This window comes from Neofelis nebulosa, chromosome 3, assembly GCF_028018385.1.
Source record: "Neofelis nebulosa isolate mNeoNeb1 chromosome 3, mNeoNeb1.pri, whole genome shotgun sequence".
NCBI lineage: Eukaryota > Metazoa > Chordata > Mammalia > Carnivora > Felidae > Neofelis > Neofelis nebulosa.
Genome location: NC_080784.1, coordinates 106,978,537 through 107,000,417, shown reverse-complemented (window position 1 = coordinate 107,000,417; position 21,881 = coordinate 106,978,537). Strand labels below are relative to the sequence as shown.

Sequence of the window (21,881 nt, the reverse complement as noted above, 5' to 3'; positions counted from 1 at the left end):
TACTTTCTCCTTCACTGACTGAAGTAGCTAACACAGCCCTGCTGACAGAACTTGGGAGGGCACTGAGCCATTCTGCATTTGAGTCCACAATTCACAAAGAAGGGATTGTCAAATATTTTCAACAGAGAGCAAAAGTTTGAGAGAAAATCTAATTTAAATTAAAGGGTAGTTCTGCTTTGAGAAATCGTTTTTGAGGCATTTATAAACCACTGAAAGGCTCATTCTAAAATGGAATGGCCTGCCCCATCTTATTAAAACCCATGGGGTGAATATGAAGTCATGAGTCATGGGCTTTTTAACTCTGCATTAATTGGCTCTGGGTTCTTTGACCTTTAATTAATTAAAATAGACAAATGAACTTTCTAGTTTCAAAAGAAGCTTGAAATCATGTAAGCTGGGAGAGCAATACAAACAAGCTACTATTTATTTCATTAGCAAATAAATATTATAAAACAAGATGTTGAAATTTGCAAGCGCTACTTCTTTTTTTTTTAATTTTTTTTTCAACGTTTTTAATTTATTTTTGGGACAGAGAGAGACAGAGCATGAACGGGGGAGGGACAGAGAGAGAGGGAGACACAGAATCGGAAACAGGCTCCAGGCTCCAAGCCATCAGCCCAGAGCCTGACGCGGGGCTCGAACTCACGGACCGCGAGATCGTGACCTGGCTGAAGTCCGACGCTTAACCGACTGCGCCACCCAGGCGCCCCTGCAAGCGCTACTTCTGACTGATTCTGATCTTATTATTTCTTTAAAACCTGTATGTTTTCATAACTTTTTCCATTCAGAAGGAAAAAGATATCAGGAAAGGAAGGAAATACTTTTCTTCAGGTAAATTAGTCAGGCATACTTTTCAAATGTCTCGTGACCTTGCTCCATAGTAAAAGAGACATCTTTAGTAGAGAATAATTGCAGGCCAAAATTCTAGAGATTTTATGAGATATAAGAGTTTTGCTAGAGGTATGATTAGATCAGCTATGAAGAGATGAAATTAAAATAATATACATGAGTAGAATTATCTTTTGCAAATTTGACAAAAATGATTTTTTCTTGTTTTGCTTTGGTTGCTTTTATAACTTAACTGAACAATTAAAAATATTCTGTTAAAATCAAGGTAAGTTATTGAAAAATTTCCCAGGATTTTTCAATTAAGCATAGATCCAAAGGCATCATGTTCTTTGTAGGAACCATGTCAATGTATAGAGCAAAGTGTCAGGAATATGAGGGATAGGCAGTAATATGTTTATCCTCCTGTTCAAAGACAGATGCTTCAATGCAACAATTTGAATGCCAGGTTTGGCAATCTCTAAAATATCTTCCACCTCTAACATTCTGTGATTCTACTCTGTGATTATCATAATTTATTATGTATTCTTAGCTTGATCCCAAGAAGAAGATTCTCTAGTCAGGTTCTGGTTGCCAAATACCTCTTCTTTCAACCCCTGAGGGAATAGAGGACCATCTCCATGAAAAAACTCCTAGGGTGCTTCTTCTTTTCCAGTTGTAGTATATGATTTCCCCACCATGTCCACTTCACTACAGCCAACACAGACCCCATATCAGTGCCTAAAGTATTAACTGTTCATTTTTTATATTTGTACTACAGTTGACTCCATTTTATATTTCTATCATTTTTGCCTTTTTTGAAACCACTTATATCCACTGTTCATCACTTTTAATGTTATACATACTTTTTAGAATTAGGATAAGGCAGGGGTGCCTGGGTGGCTCAATCAGTCAAGCATCCAACTTCAGCTTAGGTCATGATCTCATGGTTCATGAGTTTGAGCCCCTCATCAGGCTCACTGCTGTCAGTGCAGAGCCCAGTTCAGATACTCTGTCTCCCTCTCTCTCTGCCCCTATGCCCCCTCAAAAATAAATAAATTTTTAAAAAAATTTTAAAAAAGAATTAGGATAAGGCATTAAAATATTATTGTGATTATCATGTTCTAGGCACTAAACTTTACACAGACTACATCATCCAGAACTTATAACCCTATGAGGTAGGAATTGTCACCCATTTTTTTTTTTTAGAATAAGGGAACTGAGGCTCAGGAAAGGCATTTGCCAAAGTGAAAAGTCACTTAGTGTCCTTGGACCTGGGATTCAAGCCCAGGAACCTTTCCTCCAGAAACCACATTATTATCTTTTTTAATAGCCTTCCAATTAGACTATTGTCAGAAAGTCACAGTAAATTATTCTGGTAGCTTGACTTGACTTGAAGTCTTTGTCAGATGCTAGGCCATTTCTATTTCTGGTCTCTGTAAGTCAGCTGGCCTTTTCTCTCTTCCCATGTTTAGAGTCACTGTCCTTTTTGTTTTTACTGCTGTTCCAGAGAAGCCTGACTGGTCTAAAGAAATCATTTTTTCTTAATTTTAGTTACTTCTTTGGTTCTAGAACTGTACTTCAGCTTCAGGCTCAACTACCTGAAATTCCAATTTAGAAGAATCCGTTCATTTGGGGCTCAATAGGTGGTTCAGTCAGTTAAGCATCAGACTTTGGCTCAGGTCATAATCTCACAGATCATAAGTTCAAGCCCCACATTGGGCTCTCTGTTGTCAGCACAGAGCCCACTTCAGCTCCTCTGTCCCCCCTGGCCCCGCCCCTCCTCTGCTTGAGCTCTCTCTCTCTCCAAAATAAATAAACATTTCAAACAAAATTAAGAGAAGCATCCATTCATTCATTTGGCCATTCAACAAATTTTATGAGTGCCTACCACATGCTAGACACTGGGAAAACTTCAGTGAATAAAGCAGGCTAAGTCCCTGCTCTCATATTTTTTATATTCAGTGCAAGTAGACAACAATAAACAAGTATGCAGTATAGCATATTAGGTACTGACAGATGCTGTAGAGAAAATAACATAGGGCAAAGACAGGAAAATCTGGGCTTCAGGAGGTGGAGGTGTATTGTTGCCAAGTTTATAAGGATGGTCTAGGAAAGGCTCTCTGATAAGGTAGTATTTGAGCAGAGACATAAAAGAAATGCAAATTTAAAATGTAATGATCTGGGCAGGAGAGACATAACACTAAGAGCAAAGGCCCAGAAGCAAGAACAATTCTGGAGTGTTTCTCTAACAATAAGAAGGTCTTTGGGCTGGACCTGTGTGAGAAGAGTGAGCTGATGCCTAAAATTGTTTGACTCCTCCGTAAGTCATTCAGAATGGCATTTGACTTGAAAGTATAAACCATCTTCCAGAAAATTCATTTTAGACTATATTAATATTTTTACATACTGTTTACCACTTTAGAGAATAAAAAACTTGTGTTAGATATCTCATTTTCTTCTCAAAATAATCTGTCATTGAGTGATGGGTCTAATTTGATTATCCCAACAACTAATAAAGGGCCTGACACATAGTAAGTACACAATGAAGGTGTATTAGTTAACTCAGTGGCACACTTAATTTTTCAGCTTTTTCATGTTCATTGTTATTGATCATCTGTGATTGGATTATAGTGCAGTGAAGCTTCTGAGGCTATGGAGGTAGACGGGGCCATTGCCTCCACCCTAATATGTATATATATTTAGTTTTTGTGTTGATGTATATTTTTTCTGCCTAACTCTTCCATTAAGTTCTTCAGCATCTCTTCTCATAGTCCATTTCTGTAGGCTAACTTAACTAATCTGCTGTATTTTTGGAAACCAGATCACAAAGCTTGTAGACCTATATGTAAAATAAAGTGATTGCAAGTGAGAGCATGAAAGCTTTTCTTAAAGTTCAGTAGCTTTCATACTTGCTTCCTGGTAGCTATTCTGATTTCATAGGCATCTTTCTTATTTCTGCACTTACAGTTAGCCTCCAGCAGACTAAGGTTGCTAGTCAAAGTATACACTTGTGTCTTTACCCCAACTTTCATTATATATATATATATATATATAGAGAGAGAGAGAGAGAGAGAGAGAGAGCATTTCAGTCCATTCCAAAAAGGATCCATGATCTGATTTAAAGCCACACTAGGAAGCTCTCCATTGCACCAAATTTGGTGTCTTTACCCGAAGCACACAGAGGTTTCTCTGGGCTCCATTTATCCAGCATTGAAGCAAGAGCTCCCATCCAAGGTTGATGATCCATACAGTTTGTGCAACATGATTATAAAAGTGCGTCTTGTAATGGAGCACCCTTAGTATGTCCTCTCCATGGAAGCCATCATCTCTGTTTACTCTTAACTTGTTCTACATAATTTTTAAGTCTTCTCGTCTGGTTGGAAATTATTGTGGCATACCATTCATTCATTTATTCTTTCATTTTTCAATAAGTGGCTATTGGGAGTCCACTATGTGCCAAGCACTTCTTTGGACACTCAAGATCAAGTATTGTAAAGACACAGGTTATATCTACTTTCTTGGAATGCTAAATGAATTTTTCCAGTGGAGTAGAGCTAAATGAATAGTTATAAATAAATAAATGCCAATAGTAATAGTAATGAGTTCTCCAAAGAACAAAATAAACCAAAGAAAAGCAGGAAGCACAAAAACAAAAACAAAAAAAATACACATATCTGTAAAAATCAGTCAAGAAAAGCACAATATAAAAGGATATAAAACATGATACCAAATATCTGAAACATGGAGGGGAAAGGAGTAAAGAATAAGTTCAAAATTAATAAACCATCAGCTTAATATAGACTGGTAACCACAAATCAAAAAACAGTAATAGATATGCAAAAAATAAAGAGTAAGAAATCCAAATATATATCACTAAAGTCACTAAAGACAACCAGAAAATCAATGAAAGAATGTGAAAAAGAACCACAAAACAAGTAACAAATGACAATAAATAAGTATCAGTAATTACTTTGAATGTAAATGGACTAAATGGTCTAATCAAAAGAATAAAGTGACAGAGTGGAAAAAAAAAAAAAAAAAAAACAAGACCCATCCATATGCAGCCAAAAAGAGACTCATTTCAGACCTAAAGACACTGGCAGATTGCAAGTAAGGGCATTAAGAAACATTTATCATGCAAATGGGTGTCAAAAGAAAGCTGGTGTGGCTGTACTTATATGACACAAAATATACTTAAAAACAAACTCTGTAAAAAGAGACAAAGAAGGACACTGTTTAAGAATAAGGGGGATAATCCAACAAGAAGATGTAACAATTGTGAATATATATGGACCCAACAAGGGGCACCCAAATCATAAAACAGTGAATAACAAATATAAAGGACCTAATCCATAGCAATATAATAATGCTATGGGGACTTTAACACCCCACTTATATCAATGGACAGATCATCTAAAAAGAAAATCAACAAGGAAACAGTGGCTTTGAATGGTAAATGGGAACAGATGGATTTAACAGATATACTCACAATAATCCATCCTAAAACAGCAGAATTCACATTCTTTTCAAGTACACACAGAATATTCCCTAGAATAGATCACATATTAGGCTACCAAGCAAGCCTCAAAAATTCAAAAAGATCAAAGTCATACCATGCATCTTTTCTGCCCACAACACTATGAAATTAGAAATCAACCACATAAACAATTCTGGAAAGACCACAGATCATGGAGGTTAAATAACATGCTATCAAACAATGAACAGGTCCGGGGCACCTGGGTGGCTCAGTCAATTAAGCGTCCGACTTTGGCTCAAATCATGATCTCACGGTTTGTGATTTAAGCCCATGTTGGGCTCTGCTGACAGCTCAGAGCCTGGAGCCTGCTCTGGTTCTGTGTCTCCCTCTCTCTCTGCCCCTCCTCCACTCGCACTCTATCTGTCTGTCTCTCAAAAACAAATAAACATTAAAAAAAAAAAAAAAAAGAAGAAGAAGAAGAATGATTCAGCGAAGAAATCAAAGAAGAAATCAAAAAGTACATGGAAACAAATGAAAATGAAAACACAACGTTCCCAAACCTTTGAGATGCTGCAAAGTGGTTCTAAGAGGGAAGTTTATAGCAATATAGGCCTAGCTCCAGAAGCAAGAAAATCTCTAATAAACAACCTAACCTTGCACCTAAAAGAGCTAGAAAGTATAACAACAAACAAAACCCAAATCCAGAAAAAGGAGGGAAATAATAAGATTAGAACAGAAATAAATGATATAGAAACTAAAAACAAAAACAAAAACCAACAACAGAACACAATGAAACCAGGAGCTGGTTCTTTGAAAACAAACAACAAAATTGATAAACTAGCCATTCTCAACCAGAAAAAAAAAAAAAAAGTTTCAAATAAACAAAGTCACCAATGAAAGAGGAGAAATAACATACAACACCACAGACATAAAATTCTAAGAAAATATTATGAAGAACTATATGCCAACAGATTAGATGACCTGGAAGATGGATAAATTCCTGGAAATATATAACCTGCCAAAACTGAAACAGGAAGAAATAGAAAATTTTAACAGACCAATTGCCAGCAAGGAAATTGAATCAGTAATCAAAAACTCCCAACAGGCAAAAGTCCAGGAGAAGTCCTGGAATTAACAGGCTAATTCTACCAAACATTAAAGAAGAATTAATACCTATTATACTCAAACTATTTCAAAAGAATAGAAGAGAGAACACTTCCATGTTCATTCTATGAGGCAAGTATCACTCTGATATCAAAACCAGATAAAGACAACACTCCAAAGGAGAACTACAGACCAATATCTCTGATAACATAGATGCAAAAGTCCTCAAAATACTAGCACACTGAATCCAACAATACATTAACAAAATCATTCACCATGATCAAGTGAGATTTATTCCTGGAATACAAGGGTAGTTCAATATTTGCAAATCAATCAATGTGATACATCAATAAGAGAAAGTATAGGAGCACCTGGATGGCTTAGTCAGTTAAGTGTCCAACTCTTGGTTTTGGCTCAGGTCATGATCTCACAGTTTGTGGGTTTGAGCCCCACATCAGGTCCTACATGGATGGTGCAGAGCCTGCCTGGGATTCTCTCTCTCCCTCTCTCTCTATCTCTCCCCGCCCTGTACCCTCTCTTTCAAATAATAAACAAACTTTAAAAAAAAGAAAAAGAATAAAACATGTGATAATAGACACAGAAAAATAATTTAACAAAGTACAACATATATTCATGATAAAAGCCCTCATTAAAGAAGGTTTAGAGGAAATATACCTCAACATAATAAAGGCCATATATGAAAAACTCACAAATAATATCATACTCAATGGGGGGAAACTGAAAGCTTTCCCCCTAAGGTGAGGAACATGACAGGGATGTCCACTCTCATCACTGTTATTTAACATAATACTGGAAGTACTAGCCACAGCAATCAGACAACAAAAATAAATAAAAGGCATACAAACTGGAAAAAATGAAGTAAAACTCTCACTCTTCACAGATGACGTGATATTTTATGTGGAAAACCCAAAAGAGTCCAACAGAAAACTGCTAGAACTGATACGTGAATTCAGCAACGTTGCAAGATATAAAATCAATGTACAGATCGGTTGCATTTCTAGACACCAATAATGAAGCAGCAGAAAGAGATATCAAGAAATCGATCCTATTTACAATTGCACCCAAAACTGTCAGATACCAAGGAATAAACCTCACCAAAGAGGTACGCTGAAAACTATAGAAAGCTTAATGAAGGAAATTGAAGAAGACACAAAGAAATAGAAAAGCATGCCATGTTCATGGATTGGAAGAGCAAATATCGTTAAAATGTCGATAGTACCCAAAGCAGTCTACACATTCAGTGCAATCCCTATCAAAATAACACCAGCGTTCTTCATAGAGCTAGAACAAACAATTCTAAAATTTGTATGGAACCACAAAAGACCCCGAATAGCCGAGGTAATGTTTAAAAGGAAATCCAAAGATGGAGGCATCACATTCCCAGACTTCAAGCTGTATTACAAAGCTGTAATCATCAAACAAAATGGTACTGGCACAAAACTAGAGACAGAGATCAATGGAACAGAATAGAGAACCCACAAATGGACTCACAAATGTATGGCCAACTAATCTTCATCAAAGCAGGAAAGAATATCCAATGGGAAAGAGTCTTCACAAATGGTATTGGCAAAACGGGACGACAACGTGCAGAAGAATGAAACTGGACCACTTTCTTACACCATACACAAAAATATATTCAAAATGGATGGAAGACCTAAATGTAAGACAGAAAACCATCAAAAATCCTAGAAGAGAACAGAGGCAGTAACTTCTTTGATATTGGCCTTAGCAACTTCTTTCTAGACATGTATCCTGAGGCAAGCAAAACAAACACAAAAATAAACTATTGGGACTATATCAAAACAAAAAGCTTCTGCACAGTGAAAGAAATAATCAACAAAACTAAAAGGCAACTTTTGGAATGATAGAAGATATTTGCAAATGGCATTAATGATAAAGGGTTAGTATTCAAAATATATAAAGAACTGATACAACTCAACACCCAAAAAACAAATAATCCAATTAAAAATGGGGAGAAGACATGAACAGACATTTCCAAAGATGACGTACATATAGCCAACAAACATGAAAAGATTTTCAACATCACTTATCATTAGGGAAATGCAAAACAAAACTACAATAAAATATCACCTCACACCTCTCAGAATCGCTAAAATCAACAACACAAGAAACAACGGGTGTTGGTGAGGATGTGGAGAAAGGGGAACCCTCTTGCACTGTTAGTGGAAATGCAAACTAGTGTAGCCACTCTGGAAAACAGTGTGCAGGTTCCTTAAAAAGTTAAAATGGAACTATCCTATGATCCAGCAATTATACTACTAAAAGAATACAAAAATACTAATTCAAAGCCATACATGTGGCCCCAGTGTTTACAGCAGGAGCATTATCTACAATTGTATCCACAATAGCCAAATTGTGGAAACAGCCCAAATGTCCACTGACTGATGAATAAATAAAAATGAGGTGTTATACCTCACGCCAGTCAGAGTGGCTAAAATGAACAGATCAGGAGACTATAGATGCTGGCAAGGATGTGGAGAAACAGGAACCCCTTGCACTGTTGGTGGGAATGCAAATTGGTGCAGCCGCTCTGGAAAGCAGTGTGGAGGTTCCTCAGAAAATTAAAAATAGACCTACCCTATGACCCAGCAATAGCACTGCTAGGAATTTATCCAAGGGATACAGGAGTACTGATGCATAGGGGCGCTTGTACCCCAATGTTTATAGCAGCACTCTCAACAATAGCCAAATTATGGAAAGAGCCTAAATGTCCATCAACTGATGAATGGATAAAGAAATTGTGGTTTATATACACAATGGAATACTACGTGGCAATGAGAAAGAATGAAATCTGGCCTTTTGTAGCAACGTGGATGGACCTGGAGAGTGTTATGTTAAGTGCAATAAGTCAGTCGGAGAAAGACAGATACCTTATGTTTTCACTCTTATGTGGATCCTGAGAAACTTAACAGAAGACCATGAGGGAGGGGAAGGAAAAAAAAAAAGTTAGAGAGAGAGGCAGCCAAAACATAAGAGACCCTTAAAAACTGAGAATAAACTGAGGGTTGATGGGGGATGAGAGGAAGGGGAGGGTGGGTGATAGGTATTGAGGAGGGCACCTGTTGGGATGAGCACTGGGTGTTGTATGGAAACCAATTTGACAATAAATTTCATATTAAAAAAAATGAGGTGGTATAGGGGCACTTGGGTGGCTTAGTAGGCTAAGTGACTCTTGGTTTCATCGCAGGTCATGATCTCACATTTTGTGATTTTGAGACCCACATTGGGCTCTGTGCTGACAGTGTGGAGCCTGCTTGGGATTCTCTCTCTCTTTCTCTCTCTGCCCCTCCCCCACTTGCTCTGTCTCTCTGCCAAAAATAAATAAATAAACTTAAAAAAAATTAAAAATGAGGTGGTATATATGTAAATGGAATATTACTCAGCCACAAAATATAAGAACGAAATCTTGCCATTTTCAATGACATGGATGTAGCTAGAGAGTATTATGCTAAGTGAAATAAGTCAGTCAGAGAAAGACAAATGTCATATGATTTTACTCACATGTGGAATTTAAGAAACAAAACAAGCAAAGGAAAAGAGAGAGAGAGAGAGAGAGAGAGAGAGAGAGAGAATTCAAGATACAGACTCTTAACTATAGAGAACAGAATGATGGTTGCCAGAGGGCAGGTTGTTGGGGGGGTGGGTGACATAGGTGATGAGGATTAAAGAGTGCACTTACCATGATGAGCACTGAGTAATGTACAGAAGTGTTGAGTCACTACATTGTACACCTGAAACTAATATAACACTATATGTTAATTATACTGGCATTAAAATTTTTTAAAACTTAATTAAAAAAAAAAGAAAAGCAAATATGGTATTTAAGGGATTTCCAACATACCTCTGCAACAATTAGTGGAAATCTAATTTACTATGAAATAATAGTAAGTGGGTTGACATGCCTTAGTCCCCTCATATGGCATCCTAGAGCTATGCTTCCTTTTCTGCTTTGCTGCTAAAAGCAAGTATTTTAAATTATTAAGGCATCAAAATTATGTTTTTTACAACTCGTAAAAACCTTTTTGTCTATAACTGAATGTGTGAGATATAGCTTACATTTTCCTAAAGATACCATATTGTAAGAAACTGAACTACTTTAAAAAAAATTTTTTTTTAATGTTTGTTTTTGAGAGAGGGAGAGAAAGGCAGAGTTTGAGCAGGGGCGGGGCACAGAGAGGGAGACCCAGAATCTGAAGCAGGTTCCAGGCTCTGAGCTGTCAGCAAAGAGCCCGAGGCCAGACTCAAACTCACAAACCATGAGATTGTGACATGAGCCGAAGTTGGGCGCTTAACCGACTGAGCCACACAGGTGCCCCTAAACTGAACTACTTTTTATGTTTATTTCCTTTTTTAAGTACATTAATATTTTGACTACTTTAGTATATCAACCATAAACTGAATAGAATATGCATAACAATTTCAAGTGAACACTTAGTGAGAATAGCACATACTTAATTGTTCTTTATTTTCCCACTCACATATCATTATTTGCCACTTTTGTGTCAACAAATGTTCTAGCAAAACCATCTCTCATCTGTATAATTTAGAGGTTATGTATAATGTATGCTCTGTACCAGTGTAAGTAGGTAACAGAAATAATTTAAGATTACTATGTAACTATTTTCTCCTTGACTTTCACACAAACCTTTGTCCTTAATCTGTTCCGGCAATACAAACAATAAAATACCTGAACATTGAGTGGGAGAATGAAGAATTCACTCAGAAAGGAATACAAAGCCTTGTAAAAGTTACTGTGATATACCTACTTGCATCATCTTCCTCTTTTGCTTAAAATCCTCAGTGCTGATTAGACATCCCTGAAAGTACTAAGGTCCAATTTGAAAATACCATTTAAAATTTTAGGCATATGCCTGATTTAGGATAAGGTTCAGAGGAAGGGAGAAATGATTCCATCCACAGAGCTAAAACTCCACCTCCATGTGCTAGGAAAGGTTTTAGGGCCGTATATCCATTTTCCCATGTGATCTTTATACCTAACCCATGAGCAGTATATTGTTGTCACTATTTCCCAGAGAAGGAAACTGATCTGAGAGGTTCAAAAACTTGTCCAGACTTGTGCAGTAGTCAAATGGCAGAGTCAGACTCCTACCGCATTCTGATTCCAAACCTGCTGTTCATTAATCATGCCCATGTTCATGAGGCCACACTCAAGGTCTAAACATTCAGCATATGGTGGCCATGACTTAATGTAATGTCAGTAATAAGCAGGATAATCTTTAAAACACCTGACTATACGTAGCAAATTCCCAGCTGAAAGTTCCGTATCCATTTTCCCAAATGTGATGAGGCTCATGTAAAATGTAGAAAACACACTCCCACCTTTGGTATTTATATTTTAAGTTAGCAGGATATAGTTTCCCCCTTTTTGTGTGTAGACTTCAAATTTAGAAAATAGTCAACTAAACACTGAATGATTGATTTACCATTAGGAATGTTACTGTCAGGTAGTACAGCTCTGGGTCTACCAGTTCCTTGTCAAGAGAGTTTAAATACTGTTACAAGTGGCCAAATCTTATGTACTCCACTGGCCTACCCAACATGCCTGCATCTCCTTCTGATTTCCAACCTCAGTGTCACTTCATAGGCAGGTCAAGTAATGTAGTTGGTCCTGGCTTTATTGCTCATTGTTTTCCTCTAAAGCTGTCTTCCCTCTAATTGTGCAAGATGCCTTCACTCTAATATTATGCCTAGCTAACTGTTTTCAGCAAATTTCGGTGTTTTTCTGGTCTGAGAACAGGTCTTCTACAGAAAGCCTTTCTAGTTCTATACCTGGTAAGGAGACCAAGGTGCCAGCTATGGCGTTAAAGCCCTTCAGCATCCTACTGTCCAGCTCCACACAGGGTGCACCGAGTGACTGTTCTTTAATACGCATGCCAGTAGATAAACAATCCTAGTTTGGCTGGGTATTCACTGGCCAATCTAGTCTTCCCATCCCCCTCATTCCTTTAGGATTTGGAAACTAAGAGTGACAATTAGTTGGCTAAAGTGATACAAAAAGCCATCCCTTATTTCCTTCTAGTGGATTTTGTCACCAGTGGCTCTGTATGCCAGTGGTAAAAGTGTTCAGTGTTAGTATCCTTGTTCTTTCTATGGACAACAGAAGCAGTGGGCTTTGCAATCCAAATCCTTGTTTGAATCACTTCTTCAACACTTAATTGTGACTAGGGGAAAGTCACTTTAACTATGTAAATCATGTCTATTGTGTCTGAAATGGGAATAATGATCTTTTACATTATATACCTGTGATGCCTGAGTGTGCATGTTTGTGTGTGGATAGATACATAGATGGATACAAGATTTTGCAATTAGCTGCCCAATTGTTCTCATTTACTTTATGAGATACAGATACATTGTATATATTTATATTTAGGAAATGTTTGATTAGGAAAATGTTAACTCTAAAAATTCTGTGCTGAAACACTATCTGTGCCTGCTGCTAAAAAACCACACTCAGCACTAAACTTTCTTCCCCAGTTTTAATTTGGCTCACCCACTCCTTCAGTTACCTTATAAAAGAGGAAACAGGTCAAAATATTATCTGTGAAGCATAGATAAGAAACACAAAATTAGCAAATGTTCCCTCAAAGAATGTCACACTGTAATGAATACTAACATGAATCTCCATATAAAACGTTTTTGCAGTTATTTTTAAACTTCGTCTCATTGATTTACTTTAATTGATATATTCATTCTGTTAAGGGAAGTTGGAGAAAATCCAAAGATATATAAAAGCTCCCATTTTGCTTAGTTCTCAGAGCTCAATGTCTTTAAATTAGATCTTCTTGGCCTTCAACTAGATCTTTTAATGCCTGCACGTGTTTTTGGCTTTGTAGAATGAAACCTCAAAAAACTAAGTTAGTAGGGTAGCATATAGATTCAAGATTTGAAAGAATCATTTTGAAAATAGGCAAATTTTCATGTTAAACTATATTCATTGTGCAATTCTCTTGTAATTTTAACTGAATATTATGTTTTCTGAATTAATTTCATAATTAATTAATTATGAAAAGAGAATTAACTGAATCTCTTTTAATGCTTTCATGAGCATCTTCAAATTTGCTGGAAAGTTGTTTTGTTTGCCAAAGAATAAACAGAATTATTCTTATCTTCTTATCTCCTGCAGAAATGGCTACTTCATTGGTATATAAATATGTATTGGTACACAGAGCAGTATTTATATTAGACAAAAAATATAAGCAGCCAAAACATACAACAGTAAGATGAAATGGTTAATTATAAGGTACCAATTTGATGCAGTATTCTGCACCCATTAACAAATTTGGTTTGGGGAAGTTAATGTGACCAGAGAAAGCTCAGAATGTACTATTAGATGACAAAAGCAAAATTCAAAACTCTGTATTTTTAGTAATAATAGGTACAGTTCTAATTTTTGCCTCATGGCTCTAATCTCACTTACCTATATATCTATATATCTGTCTATACTTAGGTATATGCAGTTATTGGTAAAATTAGGAAAGAATTCATCATAATATTAATTTGCCTTAAAAGGTGGATTTATTAGTGATTTTAATTTTTTTAACTAGAAAAAGTAATGTGTTATTTTATTTATTTTTTATTTATTTAAATTCAAGTTACTTAATATATAGCGTAGTATTGGTTTCAGGAGTAGAATTTAGTGACTCATCACTTTCATGTAACACCCAGTGCTCATCCCAACAAGTGCCCTCCTTAACGCCCATCTCCCATTTAGCCCATCCCTCCACCCACCGCTTCTCCAGCCACCCTGAGTTTGTTCTCTGTATTTGAGAGTCTTTCATGGTTTGCCTCCCTCTCTCTTTTTATCTTATTTTTCCTTCCCTTCCTCTATGTTCATCTGTTTTGTTTCTTAAATTCCACATATGAGTGAAATCATACATTTGTCTTTCCCTGACCTATTTCACTTAGTATAATACCCTCTAGTTTCATCCACAATGTTGCAAATGGTAAGATCTCATTCTTTTTGAGCCAAGTAAAATTCCGATGTCTGTGTGTGTGTGTGTGTGTGTGTGTGTGTGTGTGTGTGTGTGTACATACACACCACATCCTTTTTATCCATTCATCAGTCAAGGGACATTTGGGCTCCTTCCATAATTTGGCTGTTGCTGATAGCATTAGGGTGCATGTGCCCTTCCGAGTCATCATTTTTGTATCTTCTGGATAAATACCTAGTAGTGCAATTGATGGGTCATAGAGTAGTTCTATTTTTAATTTTTTCAGGACCCTCCACACTGTTTTCCAGAGTGGCTGCACCAGTTTGCATTCCCACCAACAGTGCAAGAGGGTTCCTGTTTCTCCACATCCACACCAGCATCTGTTGTTGCCTGCCTTGTTAATTTTAGCCACTCTGACCAGCGTGAGGTGGTATTTCAGTGTGATTTTGATTTGTATTTCCCTGATGATGAGTGATGTTGACTATCTTTTCATGTGTCAGTTAGCCATCTGGATGTCTTTGGAAAAGTGTCTATTCAGGTCTTCTGCCCCTTTCTTCACTGGATTATTTGTCATTTTTGGGTATTGAATTTGGTAATTTCTTTATAGATTTTTGGATACTAACCCTTTATCTGATATGTGATTTGAAAATATCTTCTCCCATTCTAAAAGTTGCCTTTTAGTTTTGTTGATTGTTTCCTTTGCTGTGCAGAAGCTTTTTATCTTGATGAGGTCCCAATAGTTCATTTTTGTTTTTGTTTCCCTTGCCTCCAGAGGCATGTCTAGTAAGAAGCTGCTGCAACCAAAGTCAAAGAGGTTACTGCCTGTTTTCTCCTCTAGGATTTTGATGGTTTTCTGTCTTACATTTAGGTCTTCCATCCATTTTGAATATATTTTTGTGTATGGTGTAAGAAAGTGGTCCAGTTTCATTCTTCTGCACGTTGTCGTCCCGTTTTGCCAATACCATTTGTGAAGACTCTTTCCCATTGGATATTCTTTCCTGCTTTGATGAAGATTAGTTGGCCATACATTTGTGAGTCCATTTGTGGGTTCTCTATTCTGTTCCATTGATCTCTGTCTCTAGTTTTGTGCCAGTACCATTTTGTTTGATGATTACAGCTTTGTAATACAGCTTGAAGTCTGGGAATGTGATGCCTCCATCTTTGGATTTCCTTTTAAACATTACCTCGGCTATTCGGGGTCTTTTGTGGTTCCATACAAATTTTAGAATTGTTTGTTCTAGCTCTATGAAGAACGCTGGTGTTATTTTGATAGGGATTGCACTGAACGTGTAGACTGCTTTGGGTACTATCGACATTTTAACGATATTTGTTCTTCCAATCCATGAACATGGCATGCTTTTCTATTTCTTTGTGTCTTCTTCAATTTCCTTCATTAAGCTTTCTATAGTTTTCAGCGTACCTCTTTGGTGAGGTTTATTCCTTGGTATCTGACAGTTTTGGGTGCAATTGTAAATAGGATCGATTTCTTGATATCTCTTTCTGCTGCTTCATTATTGGTGTCTAGAAATGCAACCGATCTGTACATTGATTTTATATCTTGCAACGTTGCTGAATTCACGTATCAGTTCTAGCAGTTTTCTGTTGGACTCTTTTGAGTTTTCCACATAAAATATCACGTCATCTGTGAAGAGTGAGAGTTTTACTTCATTTTTTCCAGTTTGTATGCCTTTTATTTATTTTTGTTGTCTGATTGCTGTGGCTAGGACTTCCAGTACTATGTTGAACAACACTGGTGAGGGTGGATATCCCTGTCATGTTCCTGACCACAGAGGAAAAGCTCTCAATTTTTCCCCATTGAGGAAGATATTATCTGTGGGTTTTTCACATATGGCCTTTATGATGTTGAGGTATATTCTTTCTATCCCTACTTTCTTGAGGATTTTTATCAAGGAACAATGCTGTATTTTGTCATATGCTTTTTCTTCATCTATTGATAAGATCATATTGTTCTTATCCTTTCTTTTAGTAATGTGGTATATCACATTGATTTGTGAATACTGAACCAGCCCTGCAGCCCAGGAATAAATCCCACTTGATCATGGTGAATAATTCTTTTAATGTACTAGTGGATTCAATTTGCTAGTATCTTTTTGAGAATTTTTGCATCCAGATTCATCAGGGATATTGGCCTATAATTCTCCTTTTTATAGGAGTCTTTGTCTGGTTTTGGAATCAAGGTAATGCTGGCCTCATAGAATGAGGTTGGAAGCTTTCCTTCCATTTCTATTTTTTTGAACAGTTTGAGAATAGATATTAACTCTTGTTTAAATGTCTGGTAGAATTCCCCTGGGAAACATTTTGGCACAGATTTGTTGGGAGATTTTTGATTACTGAGTCAATTTCTTTGCTGATAATGGGTCTGTCAAATTTTCTATTTTTTTCCTGTTTCAGTTTTGGTAGCTTGTATGTTTCTAGGAATTTGTCCATTTCTTCCAGATTTCCCAGTTTTGTTGGCATATAATATTTCATAGTATTGTCTTATAATTGTATTTCTATGGTGTTGGTTGTGATCTCTTTTTCATTTGTGATTTTATCTGTTTGGTTCCTTTCTCTTTCCTTTTTGATAAGTCTGGCTAGGGGTTTATCCATTTTGTTAAATCTTTCCAAGAACCAGCTCTTAGTTTTGTTGATCTGTTCTACTGTTTGTTTGTTTGTTTGTTTGTTTGAAGTTTATTCATTTTTGAGAGAGAGAGAGACAAAGTGTGAGCAGGGGAGGGGCAGAGAGAGACAGAGGGAGACACAGAATCTGAAGCAGGCTGCAGGCTCTGAGATTTGTCAGCGCAGAGCCCAATGTGGGGCTCAAACTCACAAACTGCAAGGTCATGACCTTAGCCAAAGCCAGATGCTTAACCAACAGAGCCACCAAGGCGCCCCTCTACTGGTTTTGTTGTTGTTGTTGTTGTTTATATATCGTTCATTTCTGCTCTAATCTTTGTTATTTCCCTTCTTCTGCTGGCATAGGCTTTATTTGCTGTTCTTTTTCTAGCTCCTTTAGGTGTAAGGTTAGTAGTGTTTTATTTTAAAAGTAATTACTGATGCCTGGAATTGTAGATTACCTTGCTAATTATATACAAAGTTTCAGAACAGTTAAAAATACAAGTACCATTTTTCAATAATCAAACTATTTCTGACAATAGAAATCTGTTCCTAGGGTTCTTGGATTGGAGGAGACCACTGAATGGTATCTCTGCAGGTGGTTGTGATTCTTTACCTCCTCCGTGACCAACATACTCTACACATGAGAGGGTTTGCCTGCCCAAAATGCATTTGGTTTTCTGAATTTGATATGAGAACACTGATTTGGCTTATCATGATTATACTTCTAGATATTATCACAGCATTTTTGACATGTTGCACATAGAGAATAAAGCAAAAAATCATTTATATGATTTTTAAAATACTTTGTTCATAGTAATAATAGACTAGCTCAGTTTTAAATAGACTAATGCTGAATAAAATCATTCTAGCAATGAAGAGTTCAATGAAAAGGATATAATCTAAGAACATTGCTGGGTGTTCTAGCTTCTAGCACTTCAGAAGCCTATTTTGAAAAGATGGAATAGTGGATGAACATATAACATTGTTTTCATATACCCCCTCCCCAAATCTGGCTTCTAAAAACAACAGTATAAGAGATAAGAAATATTATGGCTTATCTTAAGTATATAAAATATCCTCTAGAAATAAATTTCCCTCTTCCCCAGATATAGGCATAATGTAGTATCTACTGTCTGTTTCAGTATATCTTTTATGTGTTTTAGTGTTTGTTTCTAGAATGTCAGATAAATGTGTAAAATGCCAACTCAAATCTGCATAATCATGGCTAGTTCAATAATTTGAATCAATGTATTCTAGTTGATTTAGAGGTTAGTTCACAGGTACATTATTTAGCTTCAAAGGCCAAAGAACAAGCTAGGTTTGTTTGTTTGTTTGCTTTCTTATCAAGTATTGTAAAGATTAGTTTTAAAAGGCAATCAAGAGTCATATAGCAAAGCTCAAGGTTAGCTAAAGACTTTTTCAAAGAGACAAAAAGAAAAAACTTCCAACTTTAAGGTTAAAGCATTGAACACATAAGAAATTATTTTAAAATGAATTTCAAATCTATACTTTAACCATTGAATAAAGTGAGTAAAATGAATAAATGAAGTAAGTAAGATGGATAAAGAAGAAGACAAGATCTAACGGGAAGGAACAGTAAGAAGAGCTAGCTAGAATATTCAAATGGGGAGAAGAAATGAAAAAGAAGGGAAGAGGGAAGCCTAGAGGAGACTGAAGACAAATAAAATGAGAAATGAGGAAAACAACTTTTAACTAATGAGACAAATAGATGACATAATTATTAGTAATATATAATGATATACATAAAATATATAATTGCTGATAACTATATCAACACCTAATACTTTAGGCCGCTTTCTTAAAAAGCCTGTCAAGCACTCCTACATATATTATCCCTTTTAGAATCCTCATCACAACTTTGTGAGTTAGATAATTATCTTCACTCTAACAAATGAAGAGAAAATTTCAGAGAATATAAATTGTCTAACATCACTAACAATAACAACAATCTTATTAATAGTACTGATAGTAGCAGCAGCAATAAGAGAGGAGCAGGAACTAATCATTGTTGACCACCTATTATATGCCAGTCACTATGTCAAGAGCATAAAAGCATGTAACCCTCACAACTGTGCTTTGAGGTAATTATTATTATTCATAGTTTACATGTGATGAGTCTGAGGTCTAAAAATGTTAATAGCATGCCCAATACTGAATAGAGACAGATCCAGAATTTCAGCTGAGGGAATCTGACTCCCAAGTCTTACATGACTTCACGATAAGTCCCTGAGCTGGCATTTAAATCCATACCTTCCGGGGCACCTGGGTGGCTCAGTCAGTTAAGCGTCCAACTCTTGGTTTCAGCTCAGGTCATGATCTCACAGTTCGTGCCCTCTCTCTCTCAAAATAAATAAATAAACTTTAATTAAGTGAATAAATAAATAAATAAATAAATAAATCCATACCTTCCTATTCTATACCTTATGTTCCTTCCATAAGGACAGAATGAGAAAGTCTCACACCCTACATCCAGGCAGCACCACTCCCCACCCCTTTACACAATAAGATTCTATGTCCCATTACTCACTTTGTCACTGCTGAGCTGGCCAAATTCTCCTTTCCCTGTCCAACCCATGCCCAGGCCTTGCAATGACAGAATCTAACCTGTCCCTAATGACATTGCCATGATTAACCCTTTGTTTCTATACTTAGATGTGGAAATCCACAAACAAATGTGTCTTCTATCTTTGAGTGCCCTCAGGACCCACATATTTTATGGTTCAGTTGTTCAGTCAAAGTAAGTTGTTCATGTAAACAGAGCAGTGATAGAAAAAGAAGACTTGGATACCTAAATTTTGGAAAATTACCATTGGCCAGACGAATTTAAATAGAGATTCAGAAGTCCTCTTCCTCTGTTTTTACACAATAAGGAGAATCACTTATGTCCACAGATAAGGGATAATCTCTGAATAAAAGGTGTATCTATTTAGCTCCCCAATAAAGACTGAGACCTTGAACATGATGGGGCAAGGCTTCCAGGTGTCAGCTATGCTGCTAAAATAAGAAGATTTTATTGTGGACCCAGTTGTAACTATGGAAAGTGGGAAAAGGGGTACCTAATATGGAATCAGGCAATCTATATCCTTAGTCTACAATTTACCACTAATTTTACCTGTGAAAATGAGCAACTCATTTCTCCTCAGTTTCCTCGTGCGTAAAAGAAGTTATTAACTAAGATCTTTCACAAACCTAGTCTATAGTGTTACTTTCTGCCTAGTTGTCTGTGTAGGGAGGGTGGGAGGGAGTAAAGAAATATAAGAATAGGAATTTAAATAATGAGGAGAAAAAAAGGAGCAGAAAGAAAAGGAGTCCATTAAAAATTCATAGCATGAGGGTGCCTGAGTGGTTCAGTCAGTTAAGCATCCAATTCTCAGTTTCAGTTCAGGTCATGATCTCATGATTTCATGAGTTTGAGTCCCACATCGAGCTCTGTCCTGACAGTTCAGAGCCTGCTTGGGATTTTCCTTCTCTCCCTCTCTCTCTGCTCCTCCCCTGCTCACACTGTCTCTATCTCTCTCAATATAAATAGCCTTAAAAAAATTTTTTAATTCGTAGCATGGTAAATACTTTATAAGATGTAATAATTAAAACTCTGTTTTAAAAAGTTTTACCTTCAAAAGTAGGGCTGTTTGTTTGTTTGTTTTTTAATGAAAGGCCGAAGTAGAGATTTACTTTATCATGATATCCTCTTTTGAAGAACAATCACTGCCTTGTGGGAATCTAAGACTTAAAGATTGAAAAGTCTTGGATTTTGAAGACCAAAGGCATATCTGAGAAATAACAATGTTTCCTTTCAACATATGTTCTTGCATAGTTTCACTTAAAGAGTGTCCTTCTTTTGACAATTGGTGATATATGTCCCTGAGAAATGTAAGGAGATATATTTTATGTACTAGATAACAGTTCCTTTAATACATGCAGAATAAACTTTTCATGTAACTTCCTTTTTCTAGCTGACACTTTTTGCTAATTTATTGCAAGCTGAAGGATAAATATGTGTATATGTTTATGTTATCTTGAAAGCATCTCTCCGGTTATAAATTGGTAAAGACACTACTTTCCATCATTTAATTCTCTCATGTATAAAGGAGTAGTTTTACCCTTTGAATGCAAAAGGAAGATATCTTTTAAAACTTCTCAATGACATTTTCTAACCTGATTTTTGTTTTTTAATTATGTATTTCAGGCCCTGCTTGACACTCAGAATCTTTTGCGTGCACAAATCACAAATTTTACGTTCAACCTTGGATTTTCAGGAAAATTTTACCATACAGGTAAGAAAAAGGTGGTTAATTACTCTCAAAGGCCTCTCTGACTACTGTATTTAAAAATAAGATAAAAACAGAGAGGAAGGCAAACCATAACAGATTCTTAAATACAGGGAACAAACTGAGGGATGCTGGAGGGGAGGGGGGTAGGGAATGGGCTAAATGGATGATGGGCATTAAGGAGGGCACTTGTTGGGATGAGCACTGAGTGTTCTATGTAAGTGATGAATCTCTGGGTTCTACTCCTGAAATCAATACTACACTGTATTTTAACTAACTTGAATTTAATTAAATAAATTTAAAATAATAAATAAATAAATATAAATAAATAAATTTTGTGACACCTTTTCTTACATCTTCCTACATTCCATGTCTCTGTCCTATTCTATTTTCCTCATATTATTCAATTCAATTTAGCATATCATTTTCTTAATGTTTATTGATTTATTTTTGAGAGAGACAGAGTGCGAGTGGGGGAAGGGCAGAGAGAGAGGGGGAGACAGAATCTGAAGCAGGCTCCAGGCTCTCAGGTGCCAGCGCAGAGTCCGACGTGGGGCTCAAACCCAAGAA

At 36.4% G+C, this 21,881-nt stretch overlaps 1 protein-coding gene and 1 long non-coding RNA gene across 4 annotated transcripts in view; one reads left to right on the top strand and one right to left on the bottom strand.

Moving 5' to 3' along the window:
• Nucleotides 1–21,881, bottom strand: part of LOC131507158 (uncharacterized) — a 237,990-nt gene that overhangs the window by 74,516 nt on the left and 141,593 nt on the right. The window lies entirely within an intron of this gene.
• Nucleotides 1–21,881, top strand: part of LOC131507156 (bifunctional heparan sulfate N-deacetylase/N-sulfotransferase 3) — a 185,266-nt gene that overhangs the window by 41,530 nt on the left and 121,855 nt on the right. For both annotated transcript variants that reach the window (XM_058721523.1, XM_058721522.1), the window contains one exon: nucleotides 21,230–21,317. Coding sequence is in view for 1 of the 2 variants with exons in the window: in XM_058721522.1 (XP_058577505.1) it covers nucleotides 21,230–21,317 (88 nt within the window). In the remaining variant the exon portion in view is untranslated. The remainder of the gene's footprint in view (nucleotides 1–21,229; nucleotides 21,318–21,881) is intronic.